A 25064-nucleotide genomic window follows, 5' to 3' on the forward strand; every position below is an offset into this window, starting at 1 on the left:
TCAAGGGAGAAACTTCTATTATTTTCAGGATTTCACCCCCTTCTCTTTCCACCACTCCAATTCTTGCTCAAACTCTGCTGATGGAAAGTGGTCAAGTCTCAGATTTCCTGCACTTCGGAGCTTCTGCTTGTGAACTCAGAGGGAAAAGATAGGTAGCTGGTTTGCACAATATTTGTAGATTTTTAAAATTAGAATGATAGGTGTAAACAAACTGTTGTCCTTTGTGATCTGCCTTTAGTTGCAGTCGTGGTTTCAGTAGGTTCCGCCAGCATCGACTTATGTTTCTAGCATTGATTGGGATACTCTGCAGATAATTGTCTAGCAGGTGGCAAAGTCGGAACTAATCCATCAATTGGTTAAATTCCACCTAGTCCGAATAATCCTGTTAGCTATTTTGCCCTTTCAGCAGTCACTTTAATTAATATTCAGGCTTGTGCAGGCAGTCAGGTTTCTGCCCTGCTGAAGTAGGACTTGATTGTTTTAATTTTAAATTAGAATGAATTTCTAAGGGTCTTTTTTGTCCCGTGTCAAACACACAGAGTGACCTCTCGAAAACTTGCAATTAGTTAATCACCAGCTCTCTTTTCTACTTTATCAGCCACAACCGTCTTGTCTAGTTCTGTCTCTTCCATTTGGAATATGCTGGTACTTGAAGGATGTGTGTAAGTAACTTCTGAAATGGATGGGACTCCCCATGAGAAATTGATTCCCATGTATCTGATTGCAGCATGAAATTAAAAGCAAAGTTTTTTAGTGGTGGTGAAGAAGCTTTTGCATTTGTTGTAAGCAGGAATGTATGCACCATGTCATGAAAACAATTGAAAATTGTCATGAAAGATAATTGAAAATGCAGGGCTTCGTGTGAAAACTTCTGAATCAAAAGTCCTTCGCCCAGTTCTTCAAAATTATTTTTTTCATTTTGTTGCAGAGGAGCGTGAAACAAAGTGAATATGAATTTTCTACATTTGGTGAAGTATCTGCTCAAGTTGAAGAAATCAAGTTGCCCTACTTGATTTCTTCTTGTTTTGGCAGCATTCTGCTCCCTCAGGCTGGAACAACTCTGTTCTGTTGGTTTAGTGGCAGAAACTCAGGGAACAAAAATATGAAATGAGCACCTCAAGCTATTTTTCAAAGTCCAAAAAAAATGAAACCCAGGTTTTCACTTTGCTTTGGAATTTCACAGTAGGTGAACTGCGATGCTTGCTAAAGGTGGCTTCTGAAGAGATGTTGTTTCTGTCAGGGTTAAATAACTTTTTTGACTGAATAGGAAAGCAGGAGGCTTTGATTCAGTAGCGAGTTCTTCAGCACTGATTCAGAGGCCTTTCTATAGTATGATGCTTCAGACATGCTGTTTCTTTTAAGAAGATAAAATGCTAAGCAAATAGATGAGTTACCTGACAAAGGCAAACCTTTTTGGGTTGGGGTGGGCAGCTTTGCTTCTGAACTCCTCTTGCCTTTGAATTGTTTTTGCCACAGCCCTACTAGTGCAAGGTAACACAAGCAGAACTGGTTTGATGGCAGAATTTTGGGACAGGGAGCTGATGCTCAGTGCATATTTGCACCATGCCACAGCAGCCTGTGTATTGTCATAAATTTTTGTTCGTTTTATATCAAACTATAGTACTAGAGCCTGTGTTTGTTGTTTCCTCTTCATCGAATACTTCCAGTCCTTTATTAGCTGCTCCATGGCACAGCTTTGCCCAATGAAGTGTTCATTGTAGGTTTTATTAGCATTAAGGCCGCATCAGTTGCCTCTTCTTGGCACGCAGGGTCAAACGGGCTGCGTGAAGAGTTAAAAGTTCAGCGCGGTCAGAGGCTTCTCCATCTGCAGGTACAGCTAGAGAAAGGGCTCTTGCTGAGAAGACTCAGTCCGTGCAAAGAACTGGGTGGAATGCTTGCCACAAATCTGCATCAGCTGATGTTTCTTTAAAATGCAATTACATTAAAAAAAATTTTGAAAAAATCACGTAGCATTGCAGTAGCACCCGATGGGAAGAAAACACACGTTGTATCTGTAATTTTGGTTTGTGAATAAATAGTATGAGAACCTGAAGAAAATGTCGTGGAAATTTTGTATTTCTAATACTTTATTCTTAAAATATCTCCTTGCTTTTGCTGTGCCGTACAACAGCGTTTGAACAGTCTGAGGGAGTATCTGCATTCTCAGGCCGTGCTCTGTTCTGCCACAAGTGGGATGCTTTGCTGGCCTCTGCACACTCTTCTGAGACCCCAGCGTGACCCAATGCCTGTTTCTGCTGTCAGAATAGGAACAGCTGAGTTTATCGAGAGTGGAAGCCTCTGTTGCCAGGGGGCAAACTGAATGAGGTGTCAAGATGCAGAATAAATTCACGAGGGTGGTGTTTGGTTGGTTTGTTTGTTTGTTTTGTCAGGAAGCAATATTTCCCCCTTGCCCCACGAGTTCCTAAACAGTCTGGGATGAGCAGATCTCTCTTATGGAAACTACACGTGCTGACAGCCTCTGCACTGCTTAGGTGAAGCCTAGAGAAATGTGTGGTATTTTTATCAGTGTCATGTCTCTAGACCATTTGATTACTTCCCCCACATCCTCCCACAATGTATCTATTCCACACATCAAAAATATAACTGGGGAAGAGGGAAAAAATGCAAGCATCAGCAGTAAAAGCCTGAAATTGCCTTGAGATGCCTCTTCCCAGGGCAAGTGCATACACTGGTTACACAAACAGGGGCTGAAATTCATTTCCTAAACACACTCCATTTTCACATACCCAGGTAGCCCTTAATAAGTGGGCTTTATGCCAAGGCTTGCAGATGTGTTTGAGAAGACAGCTTGTGAATTCATAGACATTTTTCTCTCCACCCAGAGTTCTTTTAATCTCTCCAGAGCTCTAAGAATAGGGATCAGATTGCTCCTATTTCCAGGAAGCAAAATTCAGAGATGTGCTTGAATTCCGAATGCTGCCAACATGTGGGTAATTGAGGCGTAGCAGTGGGTAGTTCTCTCAGCAAACACCTGGATCCTTTCAGTGTGTGTTCAACACTTGCAAATTTTGCTCTCAAACTTCCTTTCCCCTTCCTTCTCACCTTCTTCCCCTCTACATCTACCATATTAACATAATGTTAATGTTTTCATTTTCTTTTCAACTGCCATTTTTCCCAGGATATCATTAGACTGTGCTTAACTATTGTTTTTGTTGGGGGTGGGTTTTGTTTTGGCAGATGTTTATTGAACAAAACAAGATGAAAAGGCAAAGTCAGTTGCTTCTGCAAAACTCGGCTCCTGATCAACAGCTTTTGAAGGCTTTGGATGACAACGCTAAACTAACCCATACATTAGAAGAAGAGAGGCTCCAACACCAACAAAAGGTAAAACAGGGTTACTTTTCATATGCAGAAGTCTTTGAAAATCTCTTGAATTTAAAGAGGGTTGTGCATTTCTTATGTTTAGTAGTATTTGAGATCTCATCCCCCAGAAGAGGTTAAAATCTGAAAACTAAACTTCAGAGAAGATTGCGATTCCCTTCTTCTGGGTCACTGGCAAGACAGGAGTCCAAAACCTGAAGGTTTTTCAGCCTGAATTCTCTGATTTTAGGTATTTTATTGTGGACACCAGTAAAGTGCAAACTTAATTACAAGCATTATATGAAGTTCTATTAAATGAAGAAGAGGTAACAGGAGAATATTTTGGGTGTTGGCTAACATAAAGAGTATTTTGGGGGATAAGTTAAGACCAGTTGAGAGGTAGCCAGTTCATGTTAGTAGTCTAGCCACTTGCTAAAGAAATTCATGGGGAAGAGCCCGAAATTCTGGAGCAGGGAAGTGTTAGGTGAACGCTGCAAAGTGGTGTGATAGAATCTAAAGTGCTAGAATCTAAAAAAATATTTTCTTTGAAACGGGACTAGATCACTCTCAAACTGTGAGAAATCACCATTGCTTCCCTTGAAAGCCTGAAAACAAGTTTTTGCTTAGCGGTGAGGCCTGTTTTTAAAACTCTGGTAACAGAGTAATGCTAGGAAGAGGTGGACAGTTCCTGTGAGTGTTTTTGAAGAATAATTGCCAGTTCATAGAAAACCTCTGTATCTTTGGCTCCTTGAGTGAAATGTATATATAGGGAGTTGGGAAGCGATTGCTGCTCTGCACCTGAATGCTGCCTCTAAAACTGATGTTCCATAATTCACCCACTGGCACCTGTATTTGTTGAGATAAGGGGGTTCAAACAACCAACCTGCCAGTGGAAGCAGTAAGTGAGAACAAAAATGTCAATGTTCTCGTGCGTCAAATGGAGAAACGTTCCGAAATTGAATTCTAATTACATGATAAAAGCTCTATACAAAAAAAATGGAAAATCTTATAGCTTAATTACTTTGGGGCTAAAAACGTACTCTAAGAGAGAGATAAAATGAGTTAGGATCTCATCTTTCAGAAAAATCTGTCTAGCTCTCATTCAAAAATTGTCCTCGTTCTGGGAGTTGTAGCTCACTCCTATACTATCACATGTTTTCAGGAATAACTGTGCCTACTGGGTTATTTGTCAAACAGAAGGACAGAAAATACCTTTTATTGTACTGAATGCTATTGTTTGCCAACCACAGATCAAAGAGTTGCAGGAGCAGCTAGAGAATCAAGCACTGCATAAGGAGATTAGTCGTCTTAAACAGCAACTCGAACTTTTGGAAGAAGATAAAAAGGAACTAGAGGTGAAGTATCAGAACTCAGAAGAAAAAGCTAGAGACCTAAAGCATTCAGGTAAAATCATGTAATAACTTTCATTTTAGAGGTATAATTGAGGGACTGTGAGTGGTGCATGTCCATTAGAATTATACATGTTACGTTTGAGACTCCAGAAACAACAGCTTTTGTGTAGCTGAGATCCAGACCTGTGCTTCATGTGAGGAGGTTCAGCAGCTGCCTTCAACCACAGAACAGTCGTGTCCAGAATGTGTCTGAAAGAATAACCTGGTAAAACTTCTGTAAGGTATAAAAATACTGCTGTTAGATTGCCCTGAGTCTTACAAATGGATACATACGGCTTTACTGTGAAAGACACAATCCTTCGTATTCAGTCAAAATGTATCATCTTACCTACTTTTAAAAATGAGTTAAATGGAATAACTCTGTTTTTGGTGGTTTTTTTTGGTCCCCAAAGATGCACAATGATTTCTCAGACCGTGGAGTCTGCATTGTGTGAATTGTACAAAACCATGTCATAATTACCAAGCTACCCAACCATTTAGTAGTATTGAATAGAAGACTATATAAAAGGCATGATTTAGCCCTTCATATTGACATGTGAGGAAACAGTTTCTGTTGATCTGAGAGGGTTTGGGAGGGGGTGGTTTTTGTTTGCTTGTTCATTTTTTTTTAATAAACAGATATATAAAAGGTAAGTACTGTCTTCAGAGGCCTACAAAGGGAGTTAGCCAAACAAATCCAGTGGGCTTTTATGGCTCATTTCCGTGAGAATTATACATCTCAATCTCTTACTTGTAGTCAAATATTTTGTTCCATGTCAGGTGACTGAAAGAAACAGTCTCACTTGGCTTCTTTGTGTCTGTCTCTAAGATTTAAACTGACGCCTGAAGAATACAGATAGGAAAGATTCACAGAACACTCGGGAGGGAGCAGCTGTTGTGATGCAGATGTTCACACAGTTATTGCTGCCCGGATGGTGCCGGGCTTGTCCGCAGCATCCTATGAATGAGAAAATTCCTGACCTGATGCTCTTCATTTAAAATTGCTTTTAAAAAGTACCCCCAGTGTGTGTGGACTCGCTATGGGGAATGTGGGGCTATGGCTGGTCAAGTATTTTGCATGTGCCTTTGCTTTCAGTCCTTGTTCAGCTCAAGGGCTAAGCAGGTGCCAGTTTTAAGTATGATCCCTGGTCAGGAAAGCTGAGCCCATCAGAGGAAGCCAAAGCCCCTCTCCTTAGCTAAGACTCCACGTATAGCCATGCTTTTCTGAAACGGATCCTGAAGAGCAGGATTATCTTTAAGCTTGTTAGCAGTCTTGCTTGGAAGAACTGTTTTGGATTGGTGTTACATTACCCAGCCTTAAAAATCTGCTTAGGCAGCGTGCGAGTTGTTCCCAGCTGCCTTGGAAAAGCTTGGATTTTCACAGCAAAGTCTTTCCTTTCAGGCTTGCTTGTACTTCAGGAGGAATTTATCAGCATAAAGATTGTACCTGGAATTAAAAGTCACTCAGTTAATTTTTCTTTTTTCTTTTTAAATTTAAAACTACTTCTTAAAGATTGTCATTTTAATTGAATCCTTCATTATGAGAACAAAGAACTTTTCCACTTTGGAAATTATATTCTGTACTCCTGCCATAATTCCTACTGTATCCAGAACAATTGCTAAGAATTTTTGTAACTAAAAGAAATTTAAGATGTTTCTTTCTCTGTTTTTGCCCTTCCCCAGTTAATAGCATTTGACAACATTTCAAGTGCAGAAACGTAATTTCCACTTTGTAGATTTGACACGAAAACAGGAGAGAAAGGACGCCTTCTGCCCATTGCCCAGTTTTGACCATTTTTATGGGGAAAACCCACACCATCAGCAAGACAGAGATAAGTCTGGATGCTGAAATTGTTCATTTGTTTCATCTCTTGTTAGTTCATTCTCAAATACAACCTCAAATAGACCATCACAGGAATGTGATAAACTTTTACCTGCTCTGTCATTTTATATGAAGAATCCTATATGAGGGAGAGTGTCATCTTAGTTTCAGAAGTAACTCAGGGTGGGGGTAACTGGTTTCATGAGAATCCTGTGCATGTAGGACATTGGTTTTGGTAGAAAGTGTTGCCAAAAATAGGACTTCCTAGCAGTCGTGTGGTTTAGTCATGTTTGGTTTTTTAGTTAATTAGTAGCTTTTTTCTTAAACTATCGGAGTTGCTGTTTAGGGCAGATGTGCTAAACCAAGAACTCACTCTAGTTCATTTATTGCTCTTGCGCAGTTGATGAACTTCAAAAGCGAGTACAGCAATCGGAAAATCCGCCGCCGCCTCCGCCACCACCGCCCCCTCCTCCGCTGCCGCCTCCTCCTCCTCCGAACCCCATACGGTAAGAGCCTGAATCAAGGGTCACAGCATCAATGCTTTGCTGAAGCAGAATACGTTACATGAGCTTGCATCCAAGCAGGAAGAGCGTCTTTAAAGAAAAAAAAAGAGTTTCTCCATCTGTCTTGGGCTCCTTACCAGCAGGACACGTTCCCTGCCCCACCTGCCAACAGACCAGCACCTTGGCCGATTTTGCACAGTGTCTGCCTTGCCAAGCCTAACAAATTGTCTAGACTGTGATTTTGGAGGAGGGGGGGTTACCTGTCTCCTCTAAAATATAGGAGATTATTTTTTTCTATTCACCTGGTAGCTGTAATTATAGACTCGTGAAGTGCTTGTCTGAATCTACTGGTGAGAAAACCCCTTTGAACCAAACGATATGTTGGATTATGCTGTGTCCCTTCCTGACAGATACTGGTGATGAAAGTGCAGACTTCATTGAGTTCCCACAGTTGCTTTCAGAAGTTAAAAGGAAAAGAAAAAAGAAGAAAAACAAATGAACAGACAAAACAAACAAAAAACCAAAATGAAACAAACAAAAGACAGACAAACCCCCAACAACAAAAAAACCAACCAAACCAACCAACCAACCAAAAAAACCAAACCAACCAAACAAAAAAAAAACAAACGCACACACACAAGAACAACCAAAACCCACACAAAACCAGCAACAAAACACCACAGAAAATCACCACCCCATCATCACGCAGTTTTGGGTGAAATTGTCAAAATTAAGCCAGATTTTTGCAGAGGACCGTAAAAGAGGCTGGCCAATATATGATGTAGCAGTCACTAGACCCAAATTAATTAACTAAGCCCCAAAATGTGCTTAATGAATTTTAGGAACTCTGCTAATCTTCATGTTGGCTGCTTGGTTTTAAAAGTAAATGGACTTTGACGACACTTTCTAGCCTTCTGTAATAGAAATGACATACAGGAGTCTTGTTAGCTACTGTGTTAAATATGTGAATAGAGATGATTACTAGGGAGAATTCATCTCTTTGTGCATCTTGCTTTGTTTTTAGAAATCCAAACTAAACGTTTTCTGAACAATTATGTTTGGCCTTTTGTTAACTCATTTGGCTTGTTTGCTTCACTCTCACTAATGTGCAGCATGAATTAAGCATGTGGGGGTGTTATGGGGTTTTGTTTTGCATATATTTGGACCCTTTATTATTTGGAGTAGCTACCATTATTCGTTTTAAGCCCTGTAGTAGCTAAATCAGAGTATTTCCTTCAGGCACTGTGAAGTTTATGTGCGTAGAGGTGGTTTGATAGCCAAGGCACGGGATGCTGCTTGTTTCTGGGACAGAGTTTTGGCCCTTTATGTCAGGGAGGTCACTCTGCTTGGTAAGGAGCAATGTTCAGTAGGGAGCGATGGGCTCCACTGACACATCAGATGTGCACAGCAGCTTATACTTGGGCTTCAAGATGAATAATTTCCTTGCCTGAGTTTTTACATTTTGACTATAGTGAAGGGATAATTATTTGACACTGTAAAAAGATTACAAACTTGGAGTTGGTGAGGAGATACTGATCACCATATTTAAGTGTCCTCTGGAGAATAATACTTCAATATCTACAGCTCTTCCTTCCTTTTATTATGCCGGAGCAGCTTCAATTTGTCATGTGTCACAATGAGACACTGTCTTTTAATATTCAAATCTGGAGTGTTTTGATTTGTGCCTAATGTCTGTTAAAAAGAACTAAATTTTGCTGGTGCATTTTGATGGGAGGCATTGTGGGGGGTAATTCAGCACATACATCTGCATTCAAGAACTGTTAAATGAGTCTTTTGTAAGTAGCTGTGTAATCAGGTATAAGCAAGCTGTTTGTGTGTCATGTTCGAGTTCATTCTAACGGTGTGTAATACAGGACAGAATGACAATCTGCAGTTCCATTTTCCCCAAAGGTCTCTGATGTCCATGATTCGCAAGAGATCTCACTCCAACACCAACGTGAGCAAGAAGGAGAAACCTCCTCAGCAGGAGTCAGGTATGGCTCATCCTGCCTCGAGTCGTGGGGATTATCCACTGGGTGCTGCAGGTGAGGGTAAACTGTGGGGACAGGTAGTGATGCAAATGCTGAGAATTGTCAATGTTGACTGCTGCTCCCCATGTCCCAGCATATTTGTCTACATTTCAGTCGAGAAACATGATTGTGGCCTGGCTATGTGTGCTCTGAGGTAGGAAGTGTTATCTCTGGCACTGTAACTTTGGGCTTATCTAGTTTGGAGAGAAGGAGGCTGAGGGGTGACCTCATGGCTCTCTACAGCTCTTTGAGGGGGGCACGTGGAGTGGGAGATGCTGAGCTCTTCTGCCTGGGATCCAGAGATAGGACACGTGGGAATGAGTCAAAGCCCTGTCAGGGGAGGTTCGGACTGGACATTAGGAAGCATTTCTTTACCAAGAGGGTGGTCAAATGCTGGAGCAGGCTTCCTGGAGAGGTGTTCGATGCCCCAAGCCTGTCAGGATTTGAGAGGCATTTGGACAATGCTCTTAACAATGTGCTTTAACTTTTGGTCAGCCCTGAAGTGGTCAGGCAGTTGGACTAGATGGTCATTGTAGGTCCCTTCCAGCTGAAATAGTCTATTCTGTTCTACTGCAAGCTTCCTTGAGATCCCAAGCTCATTTGTGAATCCTTCATAGCCATCTGCCTCCACAACTGAGCTAGTGATCAGCATCCAATTTACTTTTTCCAGATGGATTTTAGTATGGACAATCTTTGAGGCTGCAGATCAAAAACCTTAAGGGAAGACCTAGCACTTGCTGTAACTGAAGAAAAGTTCTAATTTTTCTACTTCTGGCTCTGATGCTTATCAGATATGTCACTGAGCTGATTTAATTCACTCATGTGGCAGAATAAATTATCTTTCTTTTTTTTTCCCTTGGGGAGAGGGTGGTCATGTTTCAGGCTCACGGAACGACCCGACAAGATAAACACTTGGCTGGCTACGGTGATGTGCTGGGGTGAGATGGATGGGGAGAACAGGATGGTTCAATTCAGGCCCCACGCTGTTACACTGACTCCGTGCAGCTTGTTGAGCTGCACCCTGGCAGTTTGGTACCACCTATAGTAGTTGCGTTGTAGCAATGTTGAGAGACTCAACCTACGCTTCTAAACTGGAGGTACTACAGCACGTAGCTGCAGCTACGGTATGTCCAGGGCTTTGCACTTCCACAGGTTACCTGGAAGAAGCAGAAAAACAAACCCAACAAGCATTAAGCAGAGAGCAGGTTATATACAGGATAATACGGGGAAGTTTCCAACTTCCAAATGGCTTCTTGCTTGTGATTTCTTCTGCCCAGAGCCTCTCCACAGAGCTAGTTTGTTAAATGCTTCATTTTTCATCCCCCAATTCGTATCTTATGAAATTACCACTCAGAGTTGACCGTAATGCTAATCCTTTAATAATACAGGAAACCTGAAACAAAACAAATCTTGCACTAAGGTGGCTCTGCATGCAAAGTAACAGCTGAAATCGCATTTTATTGTTGTTAATGGAAGCTGGAAACTTAGTAGGTTGAGAACAGGAGTTAAGTACAGATTTACAAATGATCATGAGAGCCTGAAGAGTCAGAGCTAGTTAGACAAGCATTGCTGGTTAAATAGCCAAGGTTTTTCTCACTGTTTCTCTCTTCCTTTTGAACCAGCAGGAGTTTGTAGTGAATTGCTTAACTCATTTGCTGCCACTTAAACAAAGAAGGGGGCTGCAGAAGGGAACCTGGCTAAAATTATAGGTATAGACTATAACTGTTAAAGAAAAAAATCACTATTAGCAGGCTGTAATGGTATGTAAGCATGGCTGGATTGTTTCGTGGGACCAACAGGCAGAAAGTGGGAGAAAGGAAGGATTACACCCCCCATTTCTCAGGTGAGGAACAGAGGAATGGGGTGACTTGGGCAAATCCCCAGGGAAATCCTTGGGAACTGGTTACCAGTCTGAGAGAAATAAGGTTCTTGGTCTGGGTAAAATAATTAGAGAAGTGACCTTGTACCATAGATCCTGGTTGAAGAGTCAATCTTATCTTTCAGTAAAAGTTCAGTTATGTTGCCTTCATTTATCAAGTTTCCTTACCTTGAAGTGTCCTAGATGTTTTGATTACACCTTTTTGTTGAGACTGTTATAAACAGTGATTGCAGGAAATACTATGAAATTCACTGTAAGTTCTTTACACCCCATTCTTTCATTATTTATTAGCAAACTTTAACAGTTCTGACCTTTCTTCAATCACATACGAAGTGCTTCTTCTCTTAATAGTTGAGCTGTTCTTAAAATAAAAATAAAAAAGGAGGAAAGTTCTGTCTTGATCTAGTTATTATATCCAACTTGAGGCTTGTTTTGACCCTTGTTAAGGACCTAGAATGAGTGGTTTCTATCCCATACCACCAATTAAGCTTTTATATTTGAAACAGCCTGTTTGTGAAATTAAAGCCTGACATTAAATCGGCTTACAATACAGAAACTGCATTTCTGTGAATCATCAATAGTACCCTGACAAGTGAGAGAGCGAAAGCCTATTTAAAATTCCTGTTATATAAGGTACAGCGTTGCAGCTTTGAATAGCGTCAACCATATTTCTCCATTTCTCCATTGCTTTAAGTACTCTTTTTTTTTTTCCCTTTTCAGTATGGCATGTTAAGTGTCTTTCCTTACATTACCCAGAACACTGATAAGTTAACAGGTATTGTCTAGATTCATCACACAGCTTCCCGTTTCATCGGAATATTTTGCAGTCCTGATACTTAATCTCTTGAAAAAGCAATCGTTTCCTTTCATGGTATGAAAGTTTTGCCCTTTAACTTGGTGCAATGTTCTTAAAGGTATGTTTTTAGTTTGGTCTGAGATGTTGGTGTATCATTCCAGCAGGGTTCTTAAGCCCACGTGAAACACAAGACATGTTTAGTAGTCCTGTAATGGGCATTATCAACTAGTCCTGGCTCAGTGAAGCTGTGGAAATTTCTACTGAGCCACAGTGAAGAGATAAGAGTGGAAGTGGGGCCACCTTCTTCAGTCTTTTCCAAACAGTTGTAGGAGCTTTGTGTTTTTCAGGGTCTGGGCCCTGCTTCTGTCCAAACTTCTGCAGGTGCTGCCGTTTGGCATCTGTGAAGTCTCTGCTGGATCCTCAGTAGGTGTAGGTTGGCATTTGATCCTTGAAGAGCTTGTCACAGTTTAGCTGATAGCAAAGATCACTAAAAGTGCTGTATCCAGAAACTAGAATTCCTGATAACTAGAGATGAGATTTCTGGTTTCTGCTACCATGCAGGTGTATGCAATGTAAGGTAAAGTGACTCTGTGCGGTGGGGAAAATTAAGGGTAAGATAGTGGTCCTGCAAGAAGACTCTGTGAACAGCCCACTTGTGCGGAGAAAAATCAGTCTATATATGCTTATCATTTACATTTTTTAATAAAACTGAGGAAAAGCATGGATTTGGATAGTACATGAGCAATATGCATCACATATACAGGCAGGAAGACCTACTGCAGGGAGTATAACTAAGTACATTGTATATATAAATGCCGTTTCATTATTAAAACTAATTTATGATTATGGTAACTGGCTATATGTTGCAAGCAAGCTGTTTAGGAGGCCATTTAACATGTTTTTTTCTTTTTACTGCTTCTCTGCAGTTCATGTCTGGAATGTGATATGCTCTCTGATTTTTGGAACAGGTGAAGAAGTTACAGATCTGAAGAGACAAGCTGTTGAAGAAATGATGGACAGAATTAAAAAGGGAGTTCATCTGAGGCCAGTCAACCAGTCAAGCAGACCTAAAACAAAGGTTTGGAATAGATAACAGAGCAATAATATTAGCTTAGTAGAGTAATTTACACTGAAATCAGGCTTTCTGTAAATCATTCAAAAGAATACATTTGCTTCACCTCATTTGCTTGATTCTGAGTAAAATGAATTAGAGCAGCATATATCTGAAAAATAAGAAGTGAAGCCAACAGTAAGTAAATAACAGCCCAGTTTCTTTGACACAGAAAGGAACTGAAAGTAAACATCTTCTAAACAAACAGCTACTGGGAAACTAAAAGCACAGAGAGAGTAACTGAATTGGGTAAAGGGAGTGGTCAAGAAGCAGACTATATGTAGCAGTATTTCTTCCTTTTGTGCAACACATAGCACTAATACATGAATGTGGCTGCTGTAAAATAGAGCTGACCGTCTTCACAAAAGCGTAATCATTCTTTAGGTACAAGCTGGGATTCACGATGTTACAAGCTCAGACTCTTCCCTTCATCTGTCTAAGAAAATAGTTTGAATGTTAACCATGTGCCCGTGAGAGGAGCGAGCAGAGGAACATAACACAACCACACGCCTGTGCAGGAGACCCGTGTGCGACGTCTGTCTTCAAGTACAAAGTCTGTCACAGTCCATTTCACCTGTTTTTTAACCTGCATGTGTTATGTTTGTTTACAGCCAGAAACACCAAAGCCCTCTGAAAGTGCAATGAAAGAATTAAAAGGGATTCTGGTAAGAAAACTTGTGGTTTATATTTCAGTTTTTTCTTCTCATTGAGCTGACAGGGTGTTCTGTGCAAAATAGCTGAGTATTTGAAAGTTTTTTGTGACTGTTTTGGTTTGAAGCTGTAGAGCAGTCCTAGAGTGAATCCCCTGATTCCACTTTTGACTTCGGTCCAACTGAAAGATTGGTTTTGGTCTTGCTAACGGAATTTATTTTGGAGAAAACCAGCCTGTTAACTCTGCTCCAGAGTTGTGTGTTCCTGCTGCTAGAAGGGATGTTCTGGTCTGCACCTGCCAGAGATCCTTTGGAAACTTTCCAGGTACTCACAGTGGGGATGCTTAGGGAGGGAGAGGCAGCTGAATAAATCTAGTCCCAAGTGAAGCCCCTGAACTGCATGTAGAGGAAATGTAGGGTTCTCGTCACCTGCTCTGAGCTCCTGCTCTCTCCTGAGGGACTGAATTTCTTGTAAGCATAGACGTAGCCTGAATAGAGCGAGAGCTCTGTAGTCTGTCTGCATTTATATGTAGAAAAAAAATGATTCTGAATAGCTGTCCACATACCAATTTATCACTAAATAAAAATATTAGGCACATATTTGGTCTTGCTCAGAGCAATGTGCTAAGTTTGCTCCTGTTCCGTCCTTTACTCCTACATCGCATTGCTTATTTAACTTGCTGTTTCTTGTGGACAAGTGCTAAAATTGTATCAGTCGGAAGGAGCCATAATCTTGCTTCCTGACTTCTGTGACCCTGAAGCTTTTAAAGTGAAGTGCAACTTTGGCACGTCAGGTGAAATTTTGGCTTTGTAAGGTGAAATGTGGTGAAATTCTGCCCATATTGAAGCAAAATGCTTCACATCCACTCCACAGCTGGTAAGGCTGTTTTTCTAATCATCCTTAATAGCACCTAAACAGCCTTTATAGAAATAACTTCAGTATTGTCTTGCGTGATGCAAGACAGTACAGCAAGTGTAGCCACTGCAATGGTAAGAGACTGTGCTGTGATTTAAAATGATGCGTGTGGCACCGATGGTGCATTAAACTTACTGTTCTCCAGTCATATGAAAGCAGGGGAAGAAGAGAAGAAATGATTTAGAGAGCCACCAGACCTTCATGCTGAGCTCTAATTAGAGAGACAGATAATTAAATGTGTAGGTAAATCGAAAAGGAATAAAATGCAACACAGAGATTATGTTTTAAATGTAACTCCGTAAGTACAGGAATGGTTTGATACAGCGTGCTGTTTGGGCCAGTGAGGTTTGGACTCAATCATCCTGCCGAAGGCCCTTTCGTTTTCTAATAGCTGTTTTATTTCTTTGACACTGTATCACTGACATCAGGGGAGACTTGATTATGTACTTGAGGGGGAGCAGAAAGAAACCTCCAGTCACTGCACTTCTGTATCTCGCTTGTTACTTTTGAGCCTCTCAGGATATTTGCAGTATAAGACAAACCGTATAAAATCCAATGCCGGTCTATTCTTGAGACCAGTCATTAGGCACAGTCAGACAACAAACATGGGGGTGGGATGTGATGGAGTAAACATTTGTTGTTACTATGCTAATTATGCATTTCATGTAGACCTCTATATAATTGGTACAAACAAAACACGTTTATGTTCCGTAAATTGCAGAGTTTGAGTGACTCCGTTGCTCGAGTGGCTTTTGTACGTGTATGTTTGTACAGATCTGGAGCATACTACTCAATAATAATGTACCTGCTCAGTTCAATTTCAAATACTTGCCAAAGAAAATACTTTAACTTTTGGGCGGGGGCAAAGAATTAGTAGCTGAAAGTAATGCAGCTTTTGCAACTTGCAATGCCATTTCTTTTTGTGATTTGCTGTTTCTGCTTGGAAGTTATGTGCTTGTCAACAGAAGATGTTAAGAATATGTTGTTTATGCTCTGGATAGATGCTGTAAGATACATTTTGGAATATTGAAGAAATGGGATTCCTGGGGATTCCTAAAGATGGCAATACTCAGAGGGGGAATGAAATAGCACATGGGTCTCAAAATTTCAGTTGCATTATAAACATCTTTTAGGGAAATTTTACAGTGAAGTGAGTGCTTATCTAGTAGCTGACTTTTGTCAGTTGGGAAATGCACGCACTATGCACTACGTGCCTGTTAAAATGTGAGCAATTTTGGGAGGTTTCAGGTTTTGATCAAAGCAGATTTTTTTATTTCCTTAAGAAAAGTGCTCCTGGATCTACATCTTAGCTGGTACAAAATACTAACTTTGGTATAAGCCAGTAATAGAACTAGCTTCTATTTTGTATGTATAAAAAAATGTTTCAACTTGGTCCAATCCTGTGTGTAAGAGAAACCGTGAAGTGTCTGGGCATAGGCTCAGGTTTATGTCAGATCAGGTAGATTATAGGATAGAATAACATAGTGACTTCTGCAGAGATGTGTACACACTGGGGTGCAGCAGCACAGGACCATGCTAAAATATAAAATATGGATCTTTGGCTTTTTGCTAATAGAGATTAATTATGGGCATGATAATGCTCTAGCAGTTTTTAAAGATCCTTTAAATATTAAGATGGAGGAAGTTGACATTTCCCTGCAAACATCAGAGTTTGTTCATTACTGATCCAGAGCATCTTTCTGAAGCCTGATATCAACCCTGTAAGGTGTAGGTGTGGTTAATCTGTACATCTGGAAATCCATGTAAGGGGGGCAGTGGTGAGCCAAGCCCCAGCTGCTCGCTCTTGTACTGATGGAAGAGCTTCTCATACTGGTCTAGAATTGCAGTTGCTTTTCTGCAACTTAAAAGTTTCCCGGATTGTGCATATGGGATGTTTGGCAAGGCATGCTGTATCCTCAGAGTGATTTTTCATGCCTGTTTCTTGCTGTAGGAAACACTGAACAAATCCACTAGTTCCCGAAGCTTGAAATCCCTTGAAACAGAGAGCAGTGAAACGGAGCTGGAACGAGTTCTGCGGCGCCGGAAAGTCACCACAGACCAGGACAGTGGCAGTAAGTGGCTGGACTCCTTCACGGTCCTCGTCTTCTCTGTGCATTAAGTAACTCTTGAAGCTTTACTTTCTCTTCCACACTATTGCCATTTCAGCCATTACAGAGAACCGTGCTTACTTCTGTGGTGACTCACTTTTATGTCACACATGTCACTTTTCATCCCCATTTTCTCCAAGAGATGCCTCTGTCAGGATTTTCTGCCCACACAGCCACATAAACACGTGCTCCTCTGTCCTGCCTGCAGCTCAGACATTGTTAACTAGAGTTAACAGTCTGACCCTACTATTAAAATACTCCTGAAAGGAATGATAACCAGAGAAATGAGGTTTAGGACTAATGTTTTGAATTAATCTCTTCTGCAGAGAAAGAGTGTGTAGTTTTTAAGCTATGCTTTACTATCAGTATCTGTAAGAAACTGTCCGTGTTCTGCCTGGTTAGAAGCAGAGCCTGTGCAAGTGTAAGTCTGTGCCACAGCCGATGCAGACGTGGCTGGTTTTAATGTCACTCAATGGTTTTATCTTGGACTCTATAGAGAGACAGTTCAGTGACAGAAGCATTAAATTGTCTTTGGGTTTTAGGTCCCACTGGATTCTTGGCCACATCAGAATCAAAATCTCTGCCTGTGCTGGGTTCGGGAGCCAGTGCCTCACAAACAGCACAGAACAAGAAAGACCTGGAGACAGAATTCACTTCCAAAGTACCCGCCTCAGGTCCTGTCTCTAACCAGCTTGAGGGTGTCACAGGCTCCAAGCCTACATTGCAGTAAGTAGAATATGGATTTCTAGATATATTTTAGTACAAAGTCTGTTTAGCTGGTGCATTTTGAAAGTGCTTCAACATCTATTTTGGTTAAAAGGGTAAATGTACAGTCTGCAACTGTTTACCACTGACTCGTCAGATAATTGCAGTCTCATGTAGAAGTAGAGATTGAATTATCTTTAATAAAGCTCTTTTCCTGTAGAATATCTGAACATTCTCAAAAAAAAAAAGTTAATCTTCTCTGCTAAAAAAAATAGAACTCAAAGAGTTTTCAAGGAATAGTAAGCTTGAGGTTTTTGCAATATCTGAAGAGGGAAGATAGGTATGTACTTAACTCCTGATTTTTAAAATAGGTAGTTCTAGCAATTTTTTTCAAAACCAAAATCATATAAGTCGTATTAGTCTGTGTGCAGGTGTGCAGGGCAGTTTCTGTTGAACCAAAATTGGTTGGTAATTATTACTGTTAAATGTTTGTTGGTTAAAGCTCTGAATTACCTTTAAATCCCAATATCAGGATTCTTCAAAAATAAAAAAAACATCCCAAAACCCCGGTTAGTGCTGCATTTGCACAGGCAGGCAGAAGAATCTTTCATCTCAACAGATTGAAGACCCAAGGTTGCCGGTTCAGCATCAAAGAGTTAAACCTGCTTCAGAGTTATTTATTTCAGATCCTATGGAGGATGGGTTTGTTGTATAACAATACCAAGCTCCTTCTGAAATCAGGCTGTGCCCTTCCTTCAGTTCCCTTGCCAGGTGGTTTGTCAGTTTGTCACTTCAAGAAAAGGAAATAGATGAGACAAATCAGATCGGCAGAATATTGTAATCGTGTCTAATTAAACCTCTGAATTCCTGTTCTGTCAATTGAAAAATACCACCAGTACCAATTCTAGCAAGGCTCCATTGCTTAGTTCAAAGGAGTAAGCCATGGCAAATGAGCTGGAAATTCAGTTCACATCGATTTTTATGAACTAATATTTACTTCACTCTCCTGCAGGTACTTTTATCGTTTATTTTAAACGGATAAAGAGCCCAATTTCATTTTTGCCCTATGGTTTTATTTAATTCACACTGAGTTTTAAAAGCAGAATGTGTTTTGCAATCATATGTATTTCCCCCTTTTATTTCATTTAAGCATCCTTAGAAGAAAGGTGATCTTCATTTTAATTTAATCAGAAAGATGCAGATTTGTTCAACAGTTAATTTGGCGTGAATAATGCCATTGGGTTTTCTTAAACTGCTACCCTGACAGAAAGGTGAGGTTGTTCCTGAAAAATACCGTTTGTAGTTTGTGAATTTCTACAATTTTGAACTGATAACCTTAATCAGAAAATACAGCAACCCCTACCACCTTTTGTCTACCTTTTATTCCACCAAACTAAGTGCAAATTGCATTTACAAGAAAGGAAATGAAATAATTGCAGGCCCCAAGGTCTCGCAGAATGCATGGTGAATTGACAGTGAAAAGGATCTTGTGTTGACAGTCACAGTTGTTATGTGTTGTAAAAGCATATGTGAAGCTCAATTTATTTCTCAGCTTGCCTATTCAGTGACGTCCTAAAAGACACATTTCACTTTAATTTATCTGTTTAAAGCATTAAAACAAATGTGGTGGGCCAGACTCCTTAGTGCTGCAGGGCTTCTTTGTGCTGTCGCTGGTGTAAACCTGCTTAATTGGAAAGGCTCATCGTCGAGGATGGTTTTCCAGCAGCGAGAAGGTGCTGGGGCTCTCCTACTCTTATGCCGCTGGGCTGGCAGGGAGGAGCAGAAATAACCTGGATGCTTCACACCACGGTTAATTGCAATTATGTTTTTTTTTTTTCTTCTGAGCACTGTTTGCAGCAAAGTTTGGGAGAAGCAGCCTCCAGACTCCCAGGTGTGTGAGTGCCGTTTTGAAACACAGCTCACTCAAAGCAGACGTCAGAAGGAGGTTTATTTGTCTAATGTGCCTGACAACTTGGCTGTAGAATTAGAGAGTTTTCTGGGCTTCCCCAAGTACATCTATACTAGCAGTTTAGTTTGGGTCAGCAGAACACTTCTGAAGCCAATCTCCCTACTGTCCCCATTTGCTATGCTTTGGTTTGTGTCCCGGAGTGGTCTTAGTGCATAAACTGGATCCCTGGATTCATTGGATGGGTGAAAATAAACCAGAAGATGCGATCCAGTCTTTAACGCCTGGCGTAGGGGCCACGTGAGAGCTGGTTCAGTGAATAACCCCCCCCGAAACACGTGTTACAAGGACACGAGTCTGAAGCACCGGCTGTTCCCCTCCTGGTGCACCACACTTATTTCCTGAAGCCACCCGTGTTAACTAAACAAACAGCACGCTGCTTTGACCAGGTACCCTAAATGGCAAAGGCTCACAAAAGATTTATTGTGGCTCCTCTTCTCCTTATTCATACCTGAGGTAAAAGGATGCGGCTGTCCTATCATTTGCAATTCCTTGAAATCTGACAAAGGTGTGACCTACTCCAACTGTTTGCAGCAGCCAAGCAAACCTTTTGTAGCTCAGTAGAGGATTGCGTGTCTCATAATTACCAGGTGTCTCTTGCAGTGCGTTGTTTATTCTTTTTTTCTTCACCTGGATTTTAATGTACAGCTTCCTATTTGAAACCTTAGGGATAGTTGTGCATGAAATATTTCTCTTTGCTGCACCATTTACTAAGGCTTGTGATCTGAAGGAGGAGGTAATACTTCCAGACATTTAAATGCGAACAGCCCTATTCCTCATTCTTTATTTATGCTTAGTAACAGTTGAGCACACCAGTTCTCATGGAGAAAGAAGGTTGGGACTTTGGAAAAGACCCAGGCTTGAAAATGTGTCTGTGAACAACAGGTAGACACAAGTCAGCTCAATGAGTAAAATCCTGGATCCTCCCTGCCCCCAAGTTAGGTTCAATCTAACTTAAATCCTAAGGGGGTGAGGAATGTCAGCCTTTGCTTGAAGTAGGACTTATGATATGGTTACTCTGTGCTTAAGTGTTACTAAAGCCCTGGCCTCCAGCCGAATCAGCTCAGCCACTCGTGTGAGTTGCCAAAGGCAAAAAAAGGCTGTAATATCAACAAATACACGTTGATTCTGAAATTTCCCTGTGATGGTAGCTCAGACAAGTTAATTCTGAAGAAAAATTTGGGCTTCAAATCACTAGGTGAGGTGTTATTTCAGTGCAGGGGGTTGTTAGAAGAAGGGTCTGAAGCCATTAAGCAGGTGATCCGTGTGTGAAGTTTTGCTGAGGTCGTGCTGAAGGGGATGACATAATAATGTGTGTCCTGTAGAGAAATTGAGGCTGTACCTCAGTATTCAGGTAACTTCCTCTGCAAATCTCTTCCCAAATGTTTAACCCAGCGTGAGTGTAATTCTGTGACAATTGCTGAGAAGAGAACAGGTGACAATTGAGTTCCATTGGGAGCGGGGAGAGTTCCTGTGATGCCCTGGGGGTGCGGACACAAAGGTGTGCCTGCCCCTGGGTTTGGGGGGATTTTTTTCCTTTTTTTCCAGCACTTTGTAAACATTTTGTTTCTGGGCAGCAGAGTTCTCCGCTAACAGAGTGAACCACAGAGAGGGTTAGTCTTAATCTGATGATTTTATACAATTAAAGGATTTGTCCTTCTCCTGGCTGTAATCTTAGTACCCTTGAATCATCCACCAGCTCTGCGGGAAGCAGCTCAGCCTGAGCCAGAAAAAACTGCAAAGATTTTCCAGTGCAGCTTGAACGTGGGCAATTTAGCCTGAACAACAAATGAAGAAAACAATGAGATGTTCCAGAAGTTTGAGGTCTTCTCAATATTAACTGTTTCAAAAATATTGTCACACATTTTTTAGACCGTGCTTTTTGTGCGCGCTCTCAGTGCAGGTAGAAGCTCTCCAAGATTCCTCATTTAAATTAATTTGCCAATCTCTTTGAGCATTTTTAAAAAAGCATGTAAAATGGGAAAAATGTCCATACTAAAGGTTGTCTGCAGTTCCGTTCTGCTCACTGCTCTCTTGATCACATTTCTACTCAGCAAGATCTGGCAGAGGCATTCCAGAAATGGAGAAGGTTTATTGCACTTTCTTCACAGACGCCTGGTGTTACAGATAGTGCTGGGACTATTATATCAGAGGAGGGAACCACCAGACTAATTCACTAGTGTTTGTGTTCCCTGTCATTTCCTTTTGACAAATACTGTAGTGTGATGGAATTTTTTGTTCATTGAAGATTTTCGAGATTTGAAATTGGTGTATTTTTTACCATTGTTCAGTAAAAAATCGTTGTTATTCAGTTGTTGCCTTTGGTCCTGTCTCTTATATTCCCCTGCCTTGTTAAAAATTCCGAAGTATTTAAGAAATGCATATGTGGCTTTTATTCCCAATAAAAGTCTTTGACTGAGGATAAGATCACCTTATATGGGGATCTTGCAGTACAATGGGAATGCTGGGCTGGGCTGGGCGGCACTTAGGCAAAGGGCAAGCTCTAACTGAGATGCAGGCCTGGCTTTTAAGCATCATAAAGAAGCAACTGGTGGTGAGCAACTGTCAAATCAGCTTAATGCTTCAAATCTCATCTCTGGGGAGTAAGGAATAGCACTGGGTGAGTTTTAGTTAGTTTTGATTTGGAAAGCAATTTTGCTCTGAAGGGTGATGACGGCTATTTCAGCATCCTCAATGGGGCAGCTCGCTCAAAGACCATGTGTACTAATTCAGTGCCGTGTTGGTGTCGGCTCTTGTAGCAGAAACAGCTTCAGTCCCACCAGCTCAGACTCCAGGCGGAGTATCCGTGGGGACTCTCCCATGCCTACACTGTTTACTTACAAAACTAGTCTTTGTTGGAATAGAATTTACCAGTATTTTCTAAATATGCTGTAAAAAACCATTGATATTCGTACAGTGTTCTCCTTGACTGGTTTCCTTTAGCCTTCTGCTTTTACGTATTGTTAGGAAATTGGTTGGGACTTAATCCAATAAATTTTTCCATGATATTTACATAAAATTCTGGTTTCTAATGGAAACACATTACAGTGATTTCATGAATAGAGCACCGAGCAAGGTTAAATAATACCAAGGTTATAATATTAACCAGAGGAAACAAAGAAAATCCAAGTCTCAATTGACAATCCGACACTTAGTTTGTCCTTTTGTACTCCTACTGTAAATTATTTACAAAGGGCACAGCAGTACTAGTTCACGGATGGCCCGTCAGGCGTAACCCTTTATTTTTACACCTTCTGTAGCTTCTGTAACTAAATAAATGGAATATATTGCTTTTGGGGCTGTTCTCTCACAAGCAGTACTCAGTACTGCATGGGACTTTGCATATCCCGTACAATTAATCTAAAATGTATTTATCATCTAAATTTGATTTTCACAGTACGGATTTTATGTGTTTAGTCGTAGAAGTATATGCAGACTTAGGAACAATTATGTATGAATGAGTACAATAGGACTAGATTCTCAATTTCTGGCATAAATAAATAGTTGGACAAATAACAAGAATACTGATAAAGACATTAACAGTCTTAATGAACAAAGAGCTTTGCATAGAGCTAAATGCAAATACTTTGGCTGGACAAATTTGTAATTGTTTAAAACTGTGGCTAACTACATCTGTACTAATTGCTTTTCTCAGTTTTATTTGTAGCAGCAAACCCTGGTTTTTGAAAGGGAGCACCAAAGTTATGTTCATTCTTACACTGAAACTTTATTATGCCTGTATTCTGCTCTTGACAAACTATGGAAAATGAGCTATGAATACCTGATGAATAGGGTTAATAATTTTTAACAATACCTCAGCTGTAACAGCATCACTGTCAGCCTGGTGCTGCAACCGTGTAAAGGATTTGAAGAAGGGAATGCTCGTACAACAAAGTCTGAATGGTAATTCTTATTTTTATGCTTGAAACGCTGATTTAATCACTGGTTTTCTCCATTAAACTACTTTATATCGACATCTTTCATTTTTCTGTCCTTTGAAGGTGGTAAATATGATTGCCGTTTTATCCATTTTTGTTATAAATGAAACAGACTTCAGAGCGCTTGGCTGTGCATCAGTTGTTGGAATGCTGCCATACACTAATGCAGGCTCCCCACTGTGAGCCCAGTGAAGAATTATACTTTGATTCACCAGATTGTATTAAATAGTCCAGCTGTTGGGATTTGAAAGATAGTTACCTCCAAAGTGAAATAAAAATGAACTTGGCATTTATGGCTTTGACCATTTTTATAGTGTTGGGCAATCAGCTTTTCAGAGGTAGCACTTTTTAAAATAACCCTCTTCTGGTTACGCTGCTTTAAAAAGTTTAATTTGCTGTAACATTCAAAATACCCCACCTTGTATTTTCCGGAATGATTGGCAACTTTTGCATAAAATAAGCATTATTTTCCTTGTGAAATCACTAGCTTCTGATGATAATCAAATGAGTCTGAAACCGTATCTATTAGTGCCAATTTCTGCATTAATTAACTTATGCCGAAGTTCTAATGTTAGAGACAATTCTTGTAATTAAAGCTTGAACATGGAATTTCATTCACTATATCAAGTGCTTCAATAGCAAGCTGAGTAAATTCTTTCTGAAATGTGAAGTGCAACAACTGTTGTTTCTGTGATTATTTACTGGTTTTTAACCTGTACATTTACTCGCTCCCTGTCAGGTGGGAGCACTGGGAGTACAATCTTCGTCCTGTGCTCTAATTGTTGAGTGGGGTGACCTCTTTTTTTTCCTGTGTCATTTTCTCTAGGACAAAGACTGTCATAATAAAGGGCAGTTCACAGCAGATGGATCCAGTAGCTGAATTTCTTTCTCTGGCCTCTAGTTGATTCCACTTTTTCCTTTCAAGGATGTTATCTTAGCAAAATGGAAGGCTGGCCCTTATGAGTAAGCATGAAAAATTAAAAGAAAGAAAAAAAAAATAGGCTCTGGTCTAGCAGACGCGGTTGCATAGGGCAGCTCTACAGTCAGGCTCCCCGGGAGCCGCGCACCCGCTGGTACACGTGGGACCTTCCCACATGAAGGGGTTTTGCACGCACCCGGTTTGGTGGTTGTAGCTGTGTTGGTGTAGATGTCTATACCGTGTTCATACCGTTGTGTAAGCCCTGCCTAAAGACAGGCTGAGCCCATGGGAGCCCGTGCAGCAGCACTAATACGATGTAGGAAACACCCCGGTCTGCAGCTTGTTTGGGTCGTGCTTTCCCAGTGTTTGCCCCGGTCTCTGCTGGTGCATTCTGGCTAATCTAAGGATTTGCCTGCACGTTTTCAACACTAGTACAAAGCGTTTGAATATAGACAAGTGCTTTTAGTGTTTATAGCGTGATGCCAGCCTCAAGAAATAACCCTGGTGTCTCTGACCTTTCCTTCGTCTCTCCCCGCTCAGAGGGCTTTTTATCCGCAGGAATCCCTGCTCTGCCAGCAATCAGCCATAACCCCGTTTCTGCAGTGCAGCACGTAGATCTATCGCCCTCTGTATTTCAGCAAATCCAGTAGGTGATTTTTCAGGAGTCATTTACCCTCGCTCCCAGTGAGAGCACGAGCAGCCTGTTGGCTGGTTACGCTGCCTCTGCCTCCGTGTCATACGGCAGAGGGTGGTTCAGTGAAAGCCTCGGACGGGAGGTGGAGAAGCAGCCGTGTTCTCTCAGGGTGCTGGGCCGCCTTGTCTAGACTGTGCTTTTGCCAAGACAGGTTGGACCAGATGATCCTTGTGGTCCGTTCCAGCCTGGTGTGCCACAATTTTGTGATTCTCCTTTCAGGCTGTAGGGCTGTTACCTACAGACAGCAGGGACTGGGAGTGTTTTCTCTGGGTGCAACTGCACCGTTGGACATGGGGGAACCTAAATTTGGCTCAG

The 25064-nt window shown here is 41.0% G+C and overlaps 1 protein-coding gene across 1 annotated transcript in view; it reads left to right on the plus strand.

Moving 5' to 3' along the window:
• SHTN1 (shootin 1) overlaps positions 1 to 25064 on the plus strand; it is a 65286-nt gene that overhangs the window by 38007 nt on the left and 2215 nt on the right. Inside the window, exons 9-16 of the mRNA XM_065638974.1 lie at positions 3199 to 3345; positions 4572 to 4725; positions 6935 to 7040; positions 8949 to 9031; positions 12711 to 12820; positions 13465 to 13518; positions 16371 to 16491; positions 17070 to 17253. Coding sequence (XP_065495046.1) covers positions 3199 to 3345; positions 4572 to 4725; positions 6935 to 7040; positions 8949 to 9031; positions 12711 to 12820; positions 13465 to 13518; positions 16371 to 16491; positions 17070 to 17253 — 959 coding nt within the window. The remainder of the gene's footprint in view (positions 1 to 3198; positions 3346 to 4571; positions 4726 to 6934; positions 7041 to 8948; positions 9032 to 12710; positions 12821 to 13464; positions 13519 to 16370; positions 16492 to 17069; positions 17254 to 25064) is intronic.

The sequence above is a fragment of the Caloenas nicobarica genome, chromosome 7 (genome assembly GCF_036013445.1).
Source record: "Caloenas nicobarica isolate bCalNic1 chromosome 7, bCalNic1.hap1, whole genome shotgun sequence".
Taxonomy (NCBI): Eukaryota; Metazoa; Chordata; class Aves; order Columbiformes; family Columbidae; genus Caloenas; species Caloenas nicobarica.